A 22,758-nucleotide genomic window follows, 5' to 3' on the forward strand; every position below is an offset into this window, starting at 1 on the left:
TTGTACTGTTGTTGAATTGAAAGTTGGACCCCAGTGATGACACTTACTAAATTAAATATATTGTCAGCAAGGATGGGATCAATATTATAGTACAGACCTCAGAATGTTAGAGATAATCTGACAGAGCGAGCCACGGTACGGGCTGTCTGCAATGAGTCTCTCCTACACTACAGCCGCGGGTCATGAGAGGCTGCAGGCACTAAAATACTGGGGGCGCAACAGGTAGCGGTGCGAGCAGCAGCGGGCTGCCACATAAGGGAAAGTCGCCTCTCTATGATGTTGTCCTCACGGAGATGAGGGAGCTAAAGACGTACTTCCAAAATGGACAATGTGAGTAAGCGTTATGGATGGGAAGAAACCACATTTATGCGTCACAGATATCCTTTATTGTTGAGACCACACAAGTGAAGAGCAATCCTTAAATGAATTGTATACCAACAATGAACACAAACGCTAAAACTGTCATAAAAACCCAATGTCATGGACAGTCATATAACAGAACATAATTGCTTTAAGAAGACAAAATAAATCAATGCGCCAAAACAAATTCAGCCACTGGAATATCGCGCACCATGATCGCGTGCTGCTACAATCTCCAGCTTTAATTTAGTCAGTAATGGTGCATTAGCAGCACTCTTGCTTAGACAGCTGAGGAAGCTAAAATGAGTGACTTTGCGTTTCAGTGCAGTGATGCGACCACCACACTAAAATGAGTTAGACTAACACCTGATGCATGGTACATGGCAGAGCTGACTGTGGTAGGCCTGAGACACATTTACAGGGCTACCCATGTGGGTGGCACAACCAGTGCTGCAAGCCCACAATTAGCATTTAAGTGCATGGTGCGTGCCAGCCATGGCACGCACCATGCACTTTACTAGGGACTTACCAGTAAATCAAATATGCAAATCATAGATAACCAATCATTGTCACAATTTATACAGAGAGTATATGCACTATTGAACTGATCAGCAGTGGTAAAATAGCCCCTATAAAGAAAAAGGGCCAATGCAGGACTTGTCCGTCTGCCCCCCTGGTTTTCGGAGGCCCACAGGAGTGAAAAACAAGGCTGCAGACGCCAAGAGAGGAAATGGAGAGCCCAATATAATTCCCACATGAGAGAAATTTATAAACTCTCACTAACCAAATGTAAATCCCTACTGATAAAAGAAAAATCAGCTTATTTCAAATCACAAATCGAATCGGCTACAAACTCAGCCAAATAACTTTACAAAGTCATTAATAAGTTCACTAGACATCCAGATTACAAACAGTATTGGGTTAGCCTGTCTTTCTGTGATAAGATTGCCTCACATTTTAAAGAAAGTAGATTCAATTTTCAACGCCTTTGATCACACTGACAACCATCATCCTTCCTCCAACAATAAAGACAAGGGGTTTGGCAATCCTAAAATTGATGCGACAATGAATACTCTCAAATGTTTTTCCTCGGTCTCCTCCAAGCAAATAAAACATCTCATATTGACCATCAAATCAGGCTCTCCAGATGATCCTTGCCCGCCTTCAGTCATTAAGTTGGTCCCAGATATTATAGCCGATCTCAACCATATTTAACAACATGTTTAAGACGGGTATCTATCCGCCCCAATGGAAACTGGCCTCCATTCTGCCCCTTCTAAAAAAACTAATGCGGACCCTGAAGATCCCGTCAACTACAGGCCAATCTCCAGACTCCCCTTCCCCGCTAAAATAGTTGAAAAAGTGATGAACATCCAACTTAATCAGTTCATCAAGGATTTCAATCTCCTTGACCTCACCCAATTTGGGTTTAGATTGGAGCATAGCAGAGACTGCCCAGATCAAGGCCACGAATTAACTAAAGTACATCCTGGATGGGGGGGGAGGGGGGGGGGGGGGAAATCAGCCGCTCTAATTTTGCGGGACCTGTCTGCGGCATTCGATATGATGGATCATTCCATCCTAATCCACTGTTTGGAGGCAAAAGGAATTAAAAACCTCGCTCTGAAACTAGTTTCTTCCTTCGTGTCAGAAAGGGAAACGTGATCAACATCGATGCCTTTTCTTCGAAATCTTTCCGTCTGCACTGTGGGGTTCTGCAGGGCTCGTCACTTAGTCCCACCCTTTTTAATGTTTATGTTGCAGATCTAGCTCCTATGGTCCAATCCTTCGGGTTCCCTCTTACATCATATGCGGACGATACGCAAATCGTGCAATCAGACACTGGGAATGCATATGACACCAGCCCCTGCATTCATAACTGCATGAAATACATCTATGATTGGATGAACAATGCCGGGAAGGCCGAGATGATCATACTCTGCAATAACCCCAATTTCAGGTCTGCTCCGTGCTGGCCTGCAGATATGGGACCCCTTCTTGGCCCCACCAAGGAAAGCCAAAAGTCTGGTGGTCATCATTGAAGATCACCTACTTCTAGGCAATCAAGTAAATACAGTGGTCTCCTCCTCCAATAAAATCTTGATAATGCTAAAAAAAAATTCTCATCTTTCTGCCTATCTCAGTTAGGAAGTCAGTGATATACATCTTAGTATTATCAAAAATAGACTACTGTAACAGCCTCTATGTGGACCTGCAAGCCCAATATTTGAACAAATTGCAGGTTCTCCAGAATTTTGCAGCCAGACTTCTACTAGAGATACCCAGGCATCATTCAGTTTCCGCCGCACTCAAAGACCTCCACTGGTTGAAGGTCATAAATAGAATTAAGTTCAAGGCCCTCTGACCTATAAAGCGCTACATGATTCTGGACCCACCTTTCTGATGGAAACCTATTGCGGGTACAGCCCAACTAGAGACCTACGATCATCAGGCATGCGCAGAATAAACTCTATTAGATTAAAAAAATTGAGACGGGGTGGCAGTAGCTTTGCAGTCAGAGCAGTTACATCCTGGAACCTCCTGCCATTCACCAGAAGATCGGCCCCTTCCTTTCTTCAGTTTAGGAAACTTCTAAAAACCTGGCTTTTTAATCAGTAGGTTCTATTACTCTGCTCACCGTCACTGACAAAATCAGCGCCAAGACTCCTTCGGGTATATGCTGAGCTTTATAAATTGGGTAACATAGCATAACATAACAGAATCCTATAGCCCACAAAAACAGAGTCAGAAATATAAGAGGCAAAAGGCAAAATGTTTGGGGATAAACCTGTCAAAAGGGCCAGGTTTAACACAACTGAATGAGGTCAGCAGCAAGGGCGTTTGAGACGCATTTCTGGTCAAATGACAATAAAAGCCAATAGAAAACTACATAAGAAATACATTTAAGAAGAAAAGCTTTATTTGATTGGTTATTAACACAAAGTGGGCAATAAACACAGCCAACTAAATAACATCAACAACCACAAAGACTCTGCTTACTGTTTAAAAGCAATAAAGCTCTATTTATTCTTCCAAGACATCACAGGAAGATTGAAAATTATACCTCATTGCCTCCACCTCTGCCCATACCACTCCATTGTACGACACGCTACTGGACACTCCACTGTACTACACTACGTGTCACTTCACTATAAAAAAACACCACGTCACACCACTTCATGCCACGCCACTCTATGACATGCCACTCTATGACACTCTAAGCCAAAGGCTGTGTGCACCAAGGAAGGGAATACTTTCATTTAAGATGAATACGGTATGTCAAACAAATCCCAGACATTCAATGTACAAAGTTAAAATTAAATTATGGTTAGAATTGGTTGGAACACCTTCACGTAAGCTTCAACAAAATCTTCACATTTCACTTCTAAAACACAGTTAAAATATAATTATGGCCCCACAATCTTTAAGGCACAAAAACAGCCTTGTAAACTGTAACTTGCACACCAAATGTAATGCTTATAATCTTACAAATGTATACCTTTAAATAACACCACCTAAAAAACACAAAGTCGCTGAAAAACATTTACGCAAACCAGTTATAGATAATATAGCCATACATGTCTCACTTATAATGTTATTAAGTATGCATCAGATCCATACAATTATTTAAAACCATTGTAATTTGATCTGTTAAATCAGGGAATGAGGTCATGAGCACTGCATTGGACATCCAAATTATGGTCTACATGGCTGATGCATGGAGCTAATCAGAATGGGGGAATTTCAGTAACGTTTTAGTTTTAATTACTAACAACTTTTAAAGAAGAGAGAGAGCGTGAGCAAGAGAGTATGCAAGTGTGTGTTTTAAATGTATAACAGTGCAGTAAAAAGTAGAGCATAATTCTCCTGCTACTAATCATTGCCCATTGTTCTTCCAAACTAGTTATTCATTAAACATTCTAATTTCAGTAAATGCTCAAACCTAGTTGCACCCTGAAGCAAACACTATTTTAAAGAAATATTTTCCTGTTTATAAGGGAATCAATTAAGAACCCTTCACAGGAAAATGGCAGTAAAATTATGAAGTTACCTAGAAAATCTTAGATGAATTCATTTTACATTTATCAATGGCATGTAGCACATTTCAGCCACATGTCAAAAGAGAAAAGGATGTGAGCCGGACAAAGCTTCACATTTATTCTATAATTAAACACACGTATATACGTACTGGAAACAAATAATTTCTACCAACAATTTGATAATATCCTTGCATTGTATTCTGGCCATGAAAGTGTTCTGTAGATCTAGATCATGTATCAGGTCAACTAATCCTAGAAGGTTCCTCAACCTAGCTTAACTATCAGCAAAAGGAAGGCTGACATGAAATAGGAACAAAGCTAATATACAAAATAGTACAAGCCTAATATAGGACTAAGGGATCTAGTGTAACGTAATTAAGTGAAATGCATAAGGAGATCAAATGAAAACCCAGAAGCATCTTTGCAGATTTTCAGGTTGCTTAGTTCTAAATGTGAAAACAAGCTTGCCACACAATAAACCACAACACTGATGCATGCCGAGGTCACCAGAACACTGCGCTAGGCTATCAAGAAATATTGTAAATCAATGCACGATCTCTTGTCAAGCACCGGCAAGAAATACATGATCTTATTATTAAGAACCTTGATTGTCTCTTTCTCACTGAGACATGGACGGATGGAGCATCCGATCCTGACATGGCAGTTGCGACCCCCCAGCCTATAACGCCTATCGCTTAGATAGAGTGGGGCAGCGCGGAGGAGGACTAGCCATCATCGCCCGCGACCACATAACGGTCAGAATATCTCACATTCACTCCACCTCCTGCGAAGCCCTTCTTTTCGATCTTAAACTCACCCCATCGTTTCATTTTAAAGGCATCCTACTATATCGACCACCAGGCTCTCGCACCAACTTTCTAGCAAATCTGGGTGCAATACTAGAAGCTCCAGCGCTGGAAGACTCATTTACATTATTGGGCGACTTGAACTTCCATCTTGAGAATGCATCTGACAAAGATACTCAGTCCTTGATATCAGACATGCACACCAGGAGTCTTCGGCAACTGGTAACCACCCCCACCCATATAGCCGGTCACATGTTAGACGGCATTTTTACTAATATGCAAGGCGTTAATATAATAGATACCTTACCAATGCCATGGACCGACCACTTCGCCATTTTTATAAAAATATCAGTCACATTAAATAGACTCAGACCCCACTCTGTACCGAAACCACAAACCATCAAAGTTTGGAAGGACATCGATCACGCTGAGCTAACGAGCTTACTTGAAAAAACTCGCCCTGACTCAACATTTGATCCAAACTTGGCCACACGACAATTTCAGGAGTGGATAGGTACCGCCACCCACTCCTTAGCCCCAACTAAAATACTCTCTAGAAACAGAGCAACGCCATCAGCCCCATGGTTTACAGAGGAGCTCCGTATTAAGAGGCAATTCTGTAGAAACAGGGAGAGACATTGGCGCAGATCCTACAGCGTGGAATGCAAGACCAGCTATAAGGAAGCACTCGGACAATACAAAGCTCTTATTGTCGAGACAAAAAAATCTTATTTCACTGAACAAATCAATTCTGCTAAAAACTCAAGTAAAAAACTTTTTGAGATAACTAAGGTCTTAGCGGGAAACGCACCGGACCTGAATCCTCCACAATCCCAAGTCTTTTGTGATTCTCTGGCTGATTTCTTTTTCACAAAGGTAAATGATATATATCAAGCATTCTCCACAAAAACAGTAATCAGCCCCCCCATATCTAAAAACGGGACCAACAATATCGAACTTTCTCAGTTCTTAGATCTTGGAGAAACACAAATCAAGGAAACAGCGGCCACAATCAAATCAGGCTCAGCATTAAATCCTTGTCCTCTAAAAGTCATTCGTCCGATCATGGACTATCTCTCCCCTGACATTGTATCAATCTGCAACACAATGTTCAGAACTGGGATATACCCTGACTCCCTTAAAAATACCTTGGTCAAACCCCTACTTAAGAAAGTTAATTTGGACAAGGACCAACAAAAACACTACCGCCCCATAGCCAGTCTCCCCTTTTTAGCAAAGGTAGTGGAAAAGGCTATGAACTCACAACTCTCAGAGTTCATAGAAAAACATCAACTACTGGACAACACCCAATTTGGTTTCCGCAAGTTCCATGGAACCGAAACTGCCTTAATAAAAGCTACAGAGGACATTAGAGTGATCCGGGACCAGCAATACTCGTACTACTCGATCTGTCGGCAGCCTTCGACACGGTCGACCACAAGATCTTGGTCGACCGTGCCGAAAACCTGGGTATCCGCCACATGGCTAGAAATCTGCTCTCCTCCTTCTTGGCCGGTAGATCACAGGTGGTCACACTGGGGCCCTTCCAATCGCACAAGCTGTCACTGCCGTGTGGGGTTCCCCAAGGCTCATCCCTTAGTCCGACACTATTCAATATCTATGTGTCGGACCTGGCCTCTGTCATCAAGGCCTATGGGATGAGCCTTCCTTCGTACGCGGATGACACCCAGCTTGTGTTGGCCATTAACGGGAATGGAGACAAGGTGGCTGAAAACTTCCAAGAGGGCATGCGAGCAATCGGTGAGTGGATGGCCTGTAACTGTCTAAAGTTAAATGCCGAAAAAACAGAGGTCGTCCTATTTGGACATCTCTCCCCAGGATGGTCAAACCCCTGGTGGCCCCCCACGCACGGAACACCACCTACACCAGCCATCACCGTCAGAAATCTGGGGGTGATTTTTGACGATAAATTAAATTTTATGGCCCACTCAAATAAAATAGCAGCAACAGCCCATCACAAACTTAGGTTGATCAAGAAAATCATGCCGTTTTTACCAACCTCAGCAGGTAAGACGCTGGTAAGCGCCCTCGTGCTGTCATCTCTTGACTATTGTAACGGCTTATTCATCAACGCCCAAGCAAGAGTGACCAACAAAATGCAGACCATCCAGAATGCTGCAGCCCGCCTCCTGTCTGGAATCCCTAAGTTCTCACCAATCTCTGAGACTATTAGGGACTTGCATTGGCTCAAGATTCGAAACCAGATCAAGTTTAAAGCGCTGTGCATACTCTATAAAGCATTGCACAACTGTGGTCCACATTTCCTGAAATCCCATCTCAGATACCAGTCCTCCATAAGATCGCTCCGATCGAACAACCTTAAAATCCTTCAAATACCACGAACAAAAACAGTTAACTGGGGCGATGGACGCTTCCTTGTGGCAGCTCCCAGGTTATGGAACTCCCTGCCAGCATCCATCAAAGACAGCCCATCTCTGATGCATTTCCGTAGAAAGATAAAGACCTGGCTGTTTGATCAAGAATAGTTACCGGCTTAACCTCGGGAATACATTCAAAGTTTCTAGCGCCGAGACGCCTACGGGCAATTGTACGCGCTGTATAAATCTCAAAAATAAATAAATAAATCAGATGAAGGCTGGACTATGGAAACACTCTCTGCGCTGGAATCTCCAAAACACTCCTTCACAGAATCCAGAACATCCAGAACACATCCGCAAAACTCATACTCTACCTCCCATGCAGCACCTCCGGAAACTTCATTGACTACCCATTCACAAGCTCAAACTCAAACGTCTCGCACACACATACAAACCTCACACAACACAGGACAAGAATACCTGAACAGCTGCATACCCTTTCATCAACCCACTAGACACCCTAGCTCTGCCTCACTCTCACTCACACACTCCCTGTATCTGCAAAAGCAGAACTGGAGGTTGCTCATTCTCCTATATCGCACCCAAGACATAGAACAACCTTCCTCAACATATTAGAGCCTCCTTCTCACTTTTTGAGCCCCGCAAGAAGCTGAAGTCATGGCTCTTCATATAGCACAATGGGACCACACACTGAAACACCTTGCCCAAGCGTCTAGACATCCTCTCAGATGATTAATGTGCTATACAAGTCAACATAACATATCATTTGAGTTATAACAAATTATCTATTTACCAAGATCCATAGTAGAGACATAACTTAGAATCAAACTGTTGCAAATCAGACTAACAAAAAGCCTACTGGCCAATCATATCTTTATGTAAGTGTTTAAAAACAATGATAATATACAGGTTGTGGATGCTCACCTGCAAAATTAGGCTTTGTGCTGCACTTTAATGCAGCAACTGAAGATAGTTTAAACTCTAGTAGACTTGAATTTGTAAATTCTTACAAATATTATGATGTAAGTCATTTATTACCTGTTCATAGTTCAGACGTTGAGCTTCAGAGATGTCTTTTGGTTTTGCTTCCAGAATATAGTCCCCTATAAAAACAAGTTGAAAATTACATGATTAAATTCATAATCTTCTCATTCTGAGTTTCTCAAACTAGGGCTCAGGTATTTAGGATGCAAAAACAGAACAAAGTAAAATGATACAAGCAGTTTTACACAATGGGAAACATTTTAGGTGGGCCATTTTTTCCAAAATGTTTTCCAATATCCTTTCAACGTTTGAAGACAAATGGAATACAGATTCCTTTTTGCACTGAGTTGTTCTGGGCCACTTAAAATATGTTACCTTCACACCTTTGGTAAAGAAACAGTCAACTTGAAAGCGTTGACTATCAGCCAAACTGTAACCTCTTCTACACCAGCAATATCAAGAAAGGACAGTTTACAACACCGCTTCAACAATACTTAGAGCTCAATGTCATCATTTATAATCATTTAACTGGGTTCCGGCCAGTAATGCACCCTTGCTAATGTTTGATAAGAGCTGCAGTGGTCTCTGAACTAAAACAAGAAGCCAGTCCTCAAACCTCTAAATCTTTCAATACTCTTCAAGACCATGGATTAGAACAAATTCCTGATAGCAGAAAGAAACGGGCAGAATATGTTGGCACTGCCTTGTAAAGTATTTGGTCTTTCCTCTCTCATCAAAGCCCGCGAGTTTAAAGATGTTCGATGGAATCTTCAATAAAATAGTGCCATGTGCTACAGAGTTCCTCTCTTTCACTCCTACTGTTCAAATCTGGATGTACCAGTTGAAGAAGTTCTTACAGCAGTACCAGATCAACCTCCAAATACACTCCTAACACTCAAATCAACTTTAACCTAAAAACACATTCAGCGATCCAGGTCAGATATCCTTCTGTGCAGATCACATATTCTTGTGGATGACCAAGTGCTCCAGAAACCTCAACAGATTTATTTTACTCATGGTAGGACCAAAATCCACCTCAATGCCATGCAAGGAGCCCACCAATATCGAGCACCACAGTCCACTGAACTAAAACCTGAGGCTCCAAGCTCTTTTCTGTTCCCAAAACCAATTCAATTGTCAGGGGCATACATCAACAGCTCTCCATAACATGGAAAATACTTCCTCTCCTCTGAAATTACGAGTGGTTGGGGCTGTGCAGAGTCCTTTTAGTAACCCACTTGTATTACTGCAACATTGTTTAAACCAGGTTAACAAATAAACTGATTGAAGACTTTCAAAGGATCCAGAACCAAGCAACCATAGTTTATCGATAAGGTGGGACTACACAAAACCATCTTTCAAAACTATTTGACTAGGTCTCATTAGTACAAGAATAACATTCTATACCATACAGTAGGCTTACTTCGGGCCTTGTTGAGCCCAGTGGCAGGTTCCTTGCTTGCTGTGCCATAGGAGTCAAGCAGAACTTCACTGATGAGCCCCAACAAGGTTGAAACTGGTCTCAGGTTGCTTGTGTTCCTATTCAGAGTAGACGTAGACTAAAATTAGGATTGAACTGTTCCTACTGGAACCGGACTAAGACTGATTTGCATAGAGCTCTTGCCTGTCTCAAATGGTGCTCTTGGCAAAACTAAAAACAAAACGATGAACTGGAATGCAATTAAAGCATTTTTCATTGGCTGAGACTTTTTGCAAACATTCCCTCATCACTTATTGTTGGTTTAGGGTAGCTCCGCAAATTTATTGTTAAGTTGAAAAGTTTTTACAGTTTGTATGAAAACAGAAACACAAAGCAGTAGCATTGCAAGACAAGTATAGGTAAATATAGCAATAAAACTGCCACTGTCATACTGTTTACACGATAGCCATATGAAGATCTGACTTCTTGCAAAGCTGGTAGCAGAGCAGAATAGATAAAACTAAGAAAAATAAAGGCAGAAACAGTGAAGAAAGATATGGCTAGTGTAGTGTTATGTTATGTAGGAGGTAATGGACTAGAGTTGGGTCAAGCCTGTTTCGTAGAATGAGCAACGTAGGTAGTAGCTGGCAAGACTTTCCCTACTGGTCTATTACTAGTGAGCAAGTCTTTCCTAGAACTATGCATTTAAGAATGTTTGATACCTAAACCGATCGCACAAATGTTGGAAAATTCCAAACGTTTTGCCAGAACAATACTGATCTAAGCACTAAATCCAATTATAGGCAATTACTTTGGTTAAGTGATACTTTTTAGGGAGAATCATCTTGACCTAAAAATGCTAGAGCTGGATTATCATGAATTGATTGTGCAAAAGAACAAGATAATTACCTCCACACTCTTTCTGGTGGATATTCTACCTATTCGCATATTCCTCACCATTAGAATATTCCCAGGCACTAGACTGGATCTGGAAAATCTTTCAGCAATGTTTAACGTGCGCCGGTAGTTGGAGTCATATTGCTTTATGGTGACAGTAGTGTGGCCTGGGTGCCATGGCTCTTATTAGAGCAAGGGAAATGGACTCCCAGGTTGGTATTAAAATAAAGATATTTGGGGTGCAGCAGGCACATCACACCCTAGAACTTAGTGTCAACTGCAACTGCTGTACTAATGGTAGTTATGTCGTTTCTTATGCTTCTCCAGTTCTGCTATCTACCTGCTTTCACTTCCTTCTCACTTTGTCAATCGCAGTCTCATCTCCTACCTCCCATTCAGGTCAGCCTACCTACCCCATCCATCTCTCAATTTTCTCTCTTCAACCTCTTCTGTTTCACACTATCACCTTTCTTCCTTCTCTGACTAAAATATTTCTGACCCCTTTCTTTTCCTCTTTGTGTGCCTCTCTTGCTCTTTCTCTCCCGTCCTGAACTCATTCTTCCATCCTGTCATGTTTCCTCTCCTTTATTTCACCCTCTCATTTCTTTCATCCCTTCCCTCTCATTCATTTCACCCTTATTTTGTATTCCCTCTGTGCCCCTCCTCCTTGCACTCCCTTCAAAAATAAACACAAAGCCGTGTCCAAGGCAGGCTCTGTGTTGGAAAAATTCGGGGGCACCCTCTAAACTAACTGCAGCTGGTGCAGGGCAAACTGGACCCTCCCACCTGTGGACCCCAGTGCCACACCACAGGGGCAAACCAGTAGCTGCGCGCCTATTCTGTGACTTCATATGGTCCTGAAGTGATTGAGCAGAGGCACATATAAGCACCACCCCTGCATACTAATGTCAGTATTTTAATCTCTCTGGAACCTTGTTATCATGTTCTGGAGTCCACATCAAAGAACAGGGAGATGGGATAGCAGTGAGCAATCTATGATTAGATAAGAGTATCCACCATTAAGCAGGTTACTGAAGATATTTCTAACCACAGATTCGTTAACTTTAGAACAGACACACCCGGCAATACTTCCCAAAGGTGGAAGGTCGGATGAGTGGACTTAGATTAGGAAGTCTGAAGAAGGTAGTTGAATGGGAGTATAACCACTTAGGGTAGCATAATATCATGGCCCAGTTTCAGGTTATTATACATATTTTGTAAAGCACATGGCAACCTAGAAGGTGGTTTCCTAGCGCTGAGCTCAATATGGACAATGGAACAAGCTAAAAGGATCTCAGTAACATCAAGCCAATTAGGAGAGGGTCAGAGGATGAAAACAACCACTTTTTTGGCAATTTACGAAACAGGGACGAGAACTACATTCCCTCAGTGTCAGAGGCAGATCATTCCAAAGCTTCAGTCGCGAAAAGGAAAAAGCACAACACTTTGAATTGTACCCGCAGCTCAATGGGCAACCAGGGCAACTTCCTAAGCATGATGGCAGTGGAAGTGAACCTAGGAGGGTGGAGCAAGAGGCGAGTAGCCACGTTTGCACAATTTGGAGGCGTTTAAGCAATGTTTTAGCCACCCCAAAGTACAGACTATTCCCATAGTCCAGGGTAGAGATAACAAGGGTTTGGACTACGGTTCTCTGGGCAGAGAAAGGAAGGCATGATCCCAGAGCATGTAGCTGCCACCTTATTGATCTGTTGCCTCATGGTGAGTTTGTTATCCAACCAGATTTTGCTTGTGAGAAAGTTTCACTATAACTATCACACAGTCGATGAAGGTCACTCATAACTACACTGAAAATATGAAAATGACACATATCCTGTCTGAAACCTTGGCAGCTATGTTTTTTCAATAAAGGGTTGGCAAGGGCCCTTTTTCCACTCTTTCGGAACAATGACTTCTGACAATATTGAATTCAGGAATTGAGTACGCGGTTTCAAAACAGGGTGGGAGAGCCTACCCAGTACCTCCGGAAGGCAGGGATCCAATGGAGATCCTGATTTAATAGATGCCAATGTAGTCCTGAAGGCAGGCACATCCAAGGGCTGAAATCTCTGTAGTAGATTACTACAATTAAAGGAGGTGCCCGTACATCCACTCTGACTTATCGATAAAAAGGTGGATAGTATATCGCACTAAGGTTGTGAAAGGGGGTGACTGGTGCGATGTTGGTATGGTCAGAAAGGGTTTTAACAACGTTAAAAAGAGTTCTAGGGCAATTTTGGGATGCTTCAATTTTTCTCGTGTAGAATAACACTCTAGCCTCACTACAAGATTTTTGGGTAATGCTTTAGGTTTTATAGTTTTTCCTTATTCTTCTTACTAGAGGACTTGCACCACACTCTCTCTAGCTGTTTGCATTGGGGGTTTTTTTGCTGTACAAAGACTAGTTATCCCATGAAGTAGGAGGAAGCAATGTGTGATGCTTTTTCTTGGAGATATGAATTATCCTATCCAGTGTAGACCTAAGCCAGGAATCTATCAAAATTACAGAATACCTGGGGATTTGCTTCCAAAGTGGTATTCCACAAAGGGGAATCCAATTTTGCCCAATTCCTGCCTGAGAATTCCACTTGCTTCTCGTAACTCTACACACGGTTTCCTAAACTGAGCGAGAATGGAACTTACTAAATGATCGGTCCATAGAACAGACAGATGGCGGTCCGACTGCAGATTCCTCAAATTAGCAACAACCGGATCCAGTAGGTGACCAACTTTGTGTGTAGGAGCACAAACGCACAGATGTATGTCTAGGGCCTGAAGATCATCAATCTGAGACATAGCAGGACTACAGGTTTTATCCTACAATTGGATATTAGCGCACCATCTATAGGGGGTGCTTGGTGAGCGGTAGTGTACGGCGCCAGACATGGTAACCTTCTTTGACAAAAAAAAAGAAAATGATTGTGCCTCACAATCTGGGATAGCTAACTTGTTTGTCAATCTAACACATAATTTTCTTTAAGATAATGGTAATGCCACAAACCTTTCCATCTGGGTGATCTATGTGTAGTATACCGTAGTATGCAGGAAGAGCTTTAAAGATGTCAGGCACCGAAGAGTCGTTCAGTCACGTTGGAATATGGAGTCAGGCCTATAATCAATTAGAAAACCAAATACATCCTGTTGATGCCTGACCCTGGATTGGCAGTTTAGATTAATGGACTGGAAGCACGCGAGTTAGAATTCTTAAGAGGGCTGTTGTTCCTGTACAAGTGCCTGGATATATCCACAAAGTACTTTAGAGCCCCATTAATCAAGGCCGGAGGTTTGAAATGGGGAGCAACTATCTGAAAGAGGCAGCGTGGGCAATTAGTCATAGCTGAGATTAGCTTAAGCAATGAGCCACATGCTTCTAACCACGGGGCTCACGGAATGTAGAGCAGAAGCAGAATACACCAACCTACTTGTTGATAATGGGGCAGCATCCCTGGCCCAATTCTGGTGCAGACGAGCTGGTCTTAGGTGCGCCTTTGTCAGGCCAGTGGCGCAGCCACGTCTGTGCCTAAATAAGCAAAGCGGGAGCAGGTGACCAGCGGCATGCAGGCACTAGAGGGCTAAACCCCAATATGGTAGTGGCTAGTCAGAATGGCCACCAAGTAAGTGGTTCCCCATTAGATCCCCCTCCAAAACTTGAGTCGGCAGAAGCGTCCGTTACTTGGTTTCAGTTGTTTCCGTCAAATTCAAAAGTCAAATTCAGAAGTCAAATTCCAACAGATTCTAGGCAAATTCCTTCAGATTTCCCATAAAATCCACAGAAAAAAATACAAGACCGGACTAAAAACAGGATCCAATTAAAAGAATAAGTCTGGGAGAGTCGCAAAGTTACCATAAACAAAGCCGGCCTGCCGTGCCACGTCCATGCTTAACCGCTTCGGTGCTCACGACGGAATGGTTTCGTCATGAGCACCTGTGCTCCTGTGCTCATGACGGAACGGTTCCGTCATGAGAACAGGGGAACTAAATCCCTCTGCTGCAGACAGCAGAGGGATTTCCCTTTTTTTATTGGCCTCAAGAGGTTGGAGAAGAGCTTTCCCAACCTCCCGGGGCCAATTTCCATTTTCATTCCAATGCCGATCGCGCGCATGGCACGCTGGCGTCATTGCAATGAAAATGAAACTTAGTTTCAGTTTAATTGCTTTGATGCTCAGGGGGCTATATCAGCCTCCCGACCACCGAAAAAGATGGGAGGGGTATCATTGTAAAGGGGAGAATCTATAGTTTAATTTCTGAAAACTAGACACCCGGGGGAGTGTAGCGAGGTATGGCTTGCGTGATTCACCCAACGTTTTCCTACCCAGAATGCCCTGCAAACCTCAAATCTAGCTGAAAAAATCACTTTCTTCTCAAATTTCTGTGTGGGAAAGTTCTGGACATTTTCCACATATTTTTGGGTGGAATAACCTTGCCAGCACAAATCTCCTACCCCACGGCGTTCCCCTCAGTCTCCGAAGTAAAATGACACCTCACGTGTGTGGGTGGGGCAACAGTCTGTGACTGGGAAGAGCCCAAAACATACGGAATATGGGTATAGCACCAAGAATTCTAAGTGCTACATTTTTTTAAAAATAAGTTTTTAGCCAAATCTGCATTGGACACCTATCTGACCAGAGCACAGGATCCTGCCGTTCGGACTTGCATGCGAAGCTAGTCCTCGAGCAAATGCCAAACTGAGGATACTTTTCACAAGCAACTTAAACGAGTGATTTATTACATAAGCCATTTCATGAAATTGACGGTTTTACCAACACTTTAACTGGCACACTTGCCCGTGCGCCTTCGAGCAGTCATTGCCAAGCCTTTGGTTTGTACCTACTGCACGGGTGGAAAATTAACTGTCGCGCCACCCCTTCATCCACTTCAGAGAGGGATCCATCTAATTCCAGGGCCAGCCAACAATCCGGTTTACCCTTTTATTTCACCTCCTGTACATCGATCCAAATTTGTGGAATCGTCTGTATGACTTAAATATTGTCCTGAAGAAGACCCGCACTGACTTTTTCATATCGTTGCTACAATATGGGTCGAAACATTGACGGTTGTTACTAGTCCAATCCTCTCTAGGTCTCATTCCTCAAAAAAGAACGTCAACCAACTCCTGAGCTTAAACACTTACCTAATATTTTGAAATTGGACATTTTAACTTGGATTTGCTTATCACTTGTATATTAAGCACACTTATATTGTCACATTATCACTTTATTCACCTTTTCACTGTAAATATTGATCACTTGCGTCTTTTTATTGATTGTGTCATCAGACAGCCTCCATCCTTAATAGTTATTATTGTACTAAAATAAAAAAAATTAAAATTCTCTAAATTCATGTAAATCACTGTTTGTTTATAAATGTTGAATTTTTGTCTAAAAATTGTGCGCCATCATTTCACCTCATGTCTGGTGTAGGCACTACCACTGAAAGGCTTCTGGTCCGTGCAGGCTGAGCAGCAGCATGATATTTTAATTTCAAAATCCTACCACCACCAAGAATAGCTTCTGCCGCTGACTGAATTCATAATTCAACGACCTCAATGACATCCTGAACAGTGCTGCTCTCTCCTGGTCGGGGGGATTCTTTGGTGGCTATGCCAGTCATGGTGAGACAGAGTGGGCGCCGTGTGACTAAACGCAGGGCACAGCTCTGAAAGCGTGCCACACCATGACCTCTCACCCTCACTGCAGATGGGCCAGGGTTGTCTTGTCTCCAGCACATCACAACACTATCAGTCAGATCACCGGTCTGCAGTGAGTGACCCCACAGACTCCAGCTACAGCGACCAGGCTGAGCAGCAGGAATTATTTACCCAACACACAGTGACTCTGTAGGTAAGTGAAAGATAAAGTGATGATTTATCATGTTCCTGCTGCAGAGAGATCAGAGTTGTCTCGTGCAACTTTTGACTCTGCAGTAGCACAGAGAGAGAGAGAGAGTGAACATGCCTGCTGCAAAGAACGTCTATTCTGCATGTCACAGAACAGTATTTTTAGGTGGGTAGCTCAGGGGGTTACTGCTTTTGTCACATAGATTGTTATGTTACTTGCAATTCATGAATTTCACTCCTACTCTACAGTAACCTTAAAACTGTTATAAATGACTTCAGCTGCATGTAAGGTGCTATGCCAGAGATGGCCACCATAATGCCAAGGCAACACAATAGGCCAATAATGGGTACCATTGCGTGAATGCCACCTTTGTGTCAGGTCTAGACACCAATAATACTATGGATGCCCAAAATATATTAAAAACGGTAATCAGGGTGGCACCATAAGTTCAAGGATGCCCTCAGTTTGTCAATGGTGGCCACCATTATACAACATGTGGCTACCTCAATTTGACAATGATGCTAATATCCGAACACTGGCCACCACCGTGTCATGCCACCATTATGCCAGGGCTAGGCATTATAATGCATGTGAGTATTGTCCTTTCCCTAAATCATCACATAGAGCACTGGAATGTTTCACATGTCCCTTTACAATGCACTAGTCATTTTAGCTAATTTATTCCAAAATTGTGCTTTAAATGCACTTTTAATTTAATCTTTTTCAAAATGTTCACAAGGCAGGGGAACCTCCTATCAAAAGCTTACTTGGAACAAGGCTCCCTTGCTGAAATTCAGATCGGGTATTACATCTGCCTTTCATCAGTGCCAGTTGAGGATGTGGGCGGAGCCAATGGAGAGTGGGTGGAGCCAGTGGAGGAGGTGGGTGGGGCCAGGTGAAAGTGGGTGTGGCCTCCAACAAATATTTGAGCACCTGAGCTTCATATTTTACAAATCAAGCACTGGGTTTGGTAGGTTTCCCTAGGTGGCCCGGGGCCAAAAACTCATGGGACCCCCCTTGCAAAACCAGGTTGTTTTGTGATAGGTAATTTTGATGTCGCCTCAATAGGTTTTGGGCCCTTGCCTGTCGCGGGTACTTTACCTACCCACACAAGTGAGGAATCATTTTTCTCGGAAGACTTTGGGGAATTCAGGGTGGGTGAAATTTTGTGGATCCACGCAGATTGCAGAACTTTCCACCACAGAAATGTGAGGTACATTGTTTTTTTTTAAACAAATTGAGGTTTGCAAGGGATTCTGGGTAACAGAACCTAGTGAGTCAGACAAGACACCCCATCATGGATTCCCCTGGGTGTCTAGTTTTCAAAAGTGTATACGTTTGCTAGGTTTCCCTGGGTGCCGGCAGAGCTAGGGTTCAAAATCTACCACTAGGCACTTTGCAAAAAAAGGGTTAGTTTTCACTGTGAAAATGTGGTGTGTCCACGTTGCGTTTTGGGCTGTTTCCGGTCATGGACATTAGGCCTACCCACACAAGTGAGGTACCATTTTTCTTGGAAGACATTGGGGAATGCAGAGTGAGTGGAATTTTGTGGATCTACGCAGATTCCAGAACTTTCCACCACAGAAATGTGAAGAAAATGTGTTTTGACAAATATTTAGGTTTGCAAGGGATTCTGGTTAACAGAACCTGGTAAGAGCCAGTCAAGTCACCCCATCCTGGATTCCCCTGGGAGTATAGTTTTCAAAAATGTATAGGTTTGCTAGGTTTCCCTAGGTGCAGGCAGAGTTAGGGTTCACAATCTACAGCTAGGCACTTTGCAATAAAAGGGTCCGTTTTCACTGTGAAAATGGGATGTGTCCACGTTGTATTTTGGGCCGCGTCCTGTCGTGGGCACTAGGTCTACCCACACAAGTGAGGTACCATTTTTTAGAAAGACTTTGGGGAACGTGGGATGGGTGGAAGTTTGTGGATCCATGCAGATTCCAGAACTATTCACAGATATGTGCGGAATTATTATTATTTTTTAGTTTTTTTTACAAATATTTAGGTTTGCAAGGGATTCTGGGTAACAGAACCTGGTGAGAGCCAGTCAAGTCTCCCCATCCTGGATTCCCCCGAGTGTCTAGTTTTAAAAAATGCATAGGTTTGCTAGGTTTCCCTAGGTGCCAGCATAGCAAGGGTTCAAAATCTACAGCTAGGCACTTTACAAAAAAGGGTCAGATTTACTGTAAAAATAAAGAGTGTCCACGTTGAGTTTTGAGCCGTTTCCTGTTACGGGCACTAGGACTACCCACACCAGTGATGTACCATTTGTATCGGGAGACTTCAGGTAACACAGAATTGTAGAGCAACTCTTATTACCTATTGACTTTCAATGCATTTCTGCCTTCCAAATGACAATGTGAAAAATGACCTATAATTCTCATGCTAGTATGGGTACTCACAATTTCGGAAATGTGCAAATATCTACTGTTTCTAAACTCTTTATTTTGTTCCAATTTTAGAAATACATAGGTGTCTTTCATATCGATTTTTCCATGTATATATTTTCTCAAATTAACTGCTATATACCCGGTACATAATAAAAAAAACATTGCAAGACGCTGCTCAGTTATTGGCTCAGGGTTCGTCGAGTTCTTGGTGAACCTACAAGTCCTATATATCCCCACAACCAGAAAGGTCCAGCGGATGTAATGGTATATTGCTTTCAAACAAATCTCATAATTAGAAGAAGTTACAGGTGAAAATGTTCACACAAATGGCAGTTTTTTTCAACAAATTTTCAATTTTTCCGATATTAAACGGTTAGTTTCTATAAAGAAACCTTGAAGGATCTACACAAATGACCCCTTGCTGCATTCAGAATTGTATCTACTTTTCTCAAATGTTTAGCTTTGCAGTATCCATATTATTGCTTTAATACCCATTTCTACCATTAACTGGAAAGAGGTTGAAGGCACAAAATATAGGAAAAATAGGCTATGTCCCAGAAAAATGCCCAAACTGTGTAAAATATTTTGGTTTTTGACAAAAGTCTGCTTGTCCCTGAAAGCTGGGAAGCTGGTTATTTCTGCACCACAACCTCTTTTTTTTTATACCATTTGCAGGGAAAAAAACAGACGCTTTCATCTGTAGCCCTTTTTTCCCCCATTTAAAAAAAAACTAAACTGTATTTTGCTAATTTCTGGTTCACCTCCAGGAGAATCCACAAACCCTGGGTACCTTTAGAATCCCCATGATGTTGGGGAAAAAAGGACGCAAATTTGGCATGGATACCTTATGTGGTCCAAAAGTTACAGGTGCCTAAGTGCAAACTACCCTTTCTGAGTGAGTGTGTGAGTCCCTCCTGAGGCGGAAGCTGGGAGGTTGTTGTGCACTGTGACTCTGTGACCATTTTATATACTTTATTGCCTCTATTTTTGCCGCATTTTAAATAAAGCGCTTGATTTCTTTGCACATTGCACATCGTTTTAATCTGCTCAATTTCAAACTCGACGTGGTATCCTACCTAAATTGTTTTTCCCCACACTGCCTTGCTCCCTGAGCCTACCTCGGTCGATTTTGGGGCTGGGAGGCTCTCCCTCGAATCGGCAGAAGCGCGGCGGCCATTTTGGGTAGGGGAAGCGTCCAGTCACCAGCATAAAAGGCAACGGTCATGTCTCCGCGCAGCGTACGCGGTCAGCGGACGCGCCGGATCTGCGCCGGAGTCGTGCCAGAGTCCTGCCGGTCTGCGCCCGTCCGCGATCAGGACGCGGCCGAGGCCAGGTACTCTGTGGAAACCCCAACATCTTGCTTCAAAACATATAGTAAGGAGTCTCTTTTTTCGATACAACACAAATACTGTGCTCTCACTGTTTCTCTTCAAAGGGACTTAGCCCTATATCCAGAGTTGGGCATACCTTGCAATATGCTGAATGACACATTGGTCCCCTGCCCCTTTGATCAGCCGCCGTTTCAGGCCCCTAAAGACACCAGCAATTTCTCTATTAAGGCTGGCCTAATTAATTGTCGCTCCCTGCCTAAACATTCTCTCGATATCGCCCAGTCTCTGATGGACAATAACTGGGATTTACTTTTTCTTACGGAAACATGGCTGGAGGATGAATCTAATCCGTCTTTATGCCTGGCCATTCCCCCGGAATATAATATCCTATGCGCCAATAGAGCGGGTCGCAATCGGGGAGGTGGGGTAGCTATTATTTATAGATCCCTATGGACGATCTCTTCCTTCCCTTACACACAAATTGAACTGATTGAAGCCATTCCCTTCTGTATTAAATTAGCTGAACACACCACACTGACAGGGGTACTGGTCTATCGCCCTCCTAAATCTAAGGCTTCCTACTTGGCTACATTTTTGGACTATGTCCTTCAGGCTAGCCTACGCTATGCCAATTTTACCTTACTAGGAGACCTAAATTTACACGCAGAGGACTCTTCTGACAAGCTTTGCCTTAACTTTCTTTCTACTTTAAAAGATGCTGGATTAAGCCAATTGGGGTCTCAACCTACGCACAAAGCTGGTCATACTCTTGATCTTGTTTGCTCGAATTTCTCAAACATCCTGATTGAGGATCCCTATCCGGTGATTTGGTCGGACCACTTTTTTATCCCTTTTGCTATTCATTTTTGCCAGCATGTGAGACCTAGAATTCCCCCTAAGGCGGTAGGACGTAATTGGAGTAAGATCTCCCCGGACAGTGTCGCCCTACATCTTGTAAATACCACTCCCAAAGACGCCCCTGATTTAGATTCACGCCTGACTAACCTCAACTGCTGGGTCACCTCTGCTATTGACTCGCTCTCTCCTATGCGACCGATTAAAACCTTTCGAGCAGCTCCCTCCGCCCCATGGTACTCAGACGAGCTTCGGAAATATAAATCTTCTTGTAAGCTGTTGGAACGCCGGTGGAGGTCATCCTATTCTATTGACACAAAACTTAAATATAAACTGGCCCTCAAAGAATACCGTAGGAAAATAATTGAGCATAAAAAACGTTACCTGGAGGAGAAAATTAATAGAGCGCATGGCTCGGCCAGGGAAATTTTTAACGCATTGAAGACTTTCACAGATCCCTTGGCTCTTAAACAGTGTCTTCCAGTCTCTCAGGCCCTTTGCTCCCGCCTCTCTGACTTCTTTAAAGACAAGATCGCGAAGATCTACGACACCTTCCCCAAGAACAATGATCTAGGGAGTGATACGCCTTTACCTGACCGCATCGAGTCTTCTTCCACCTTTTCAGACTTTGAGGCAATCTCACTGGAACACTCACTGATGGAACTGTCTAGATGCCGCTCCGGCACACCACTTGACCCTTGGCCAGCCAAGCAATATAAATTATTGGCCTCTTTTCTTAATCCCTTCCTCAACTACATCTGGAATGACTCGCTCAAAACCGGAATTTTCCCGGAGTCTTGGAAACATGCCCAACTGGTCCCGATTTTAAAGAAAGCTAATACAGATCCTAATGAGCCGGTGAACTATCGACCAATTTCTCTGCTCCCAGCCCCTGCCAAGGTCCTTGAAAAGCTAGCGCAGCAACAACTGGCAGGTTTTCTTGAATCCCACGGCCTACTTCATGAATCCCAACATGGTTTTAGAAAGTGCCATAGCACTGACTCTGCCCTTATAGAAATGGCCGACTCTGTGCGGTGGAAACTGGATGGGGGTTCCAGAGCGGTGCTGGTGCTGCTCGACTTGTCGGCAGCATTCGACACCGCGTCTCACCCCATCCTGATTGACCGTCTTCGGTCGAAGGGCATTCAGGGGAAAGCCCTGGAGTGGCTGACCTTTTTTGTCTAATCGCACCCAGGCAGTCTATACTCACCCTTTTACTTCTGTTAGCCGTACCCTGAAATGGGGTGTCCCTCAAGACTCTGCTTTGAGCCCACTATTGTTCAATGTCTATTTTTCTCCTCTGGCTGAACTCATTGCTAGGTCGGGCATCATAGCTACTTCCTATGCAGATGATATTCAGCTGCTTTTCTCCTATGAGAGTGCCACGCAGACTACTTTTGATCCTCTGAAGGATTGTCTGCGGGACATTTCAAAATGGATGGACCATAACTGCCTCCGCATGAATGCGGCGAAAACGG

At 43.2% G+C, this 22,758-nt stretch overlaps 1 protein-coding gene across 1 annotated transcript in view; it reads right to left on the reverse strand.

Annotated features, from left to right (window-relative positions):
- MINDY2 (MINDY lysine 48 deubiquitinase 2) overlaps positions 1-22,758 on the reverse strand; it is a 522,239-nt gene that overhangs the window by 288,727 nt on the left and 210,754 nt on the right. The window contains exon 3 of the mRNA XM_085643751.1: positions 8,605-8,669. Coding sequence (XP_085499877.1) covers positions 8,605-8,669 — 65 coding nt within the window. The remainder of the gene's footprint in view (positions 1-8,604; positions 8,670-22,758) is intronic.

The sequence above is a fragment of the Triturus cristatus genome, chromosome 3_1, assembly GCF_964204655.1.
Source record: "Triturus cristatus chromosome 3_1, aTriCri1.1, whole genome shotgun sequence".
In the NCBI taxonomy this organism is placed as follows: Eukaryota; Metazoa; Chordata; class Amphibia; order Caudata; family Salamandridae; genus Triturus; species Triturus cristatus.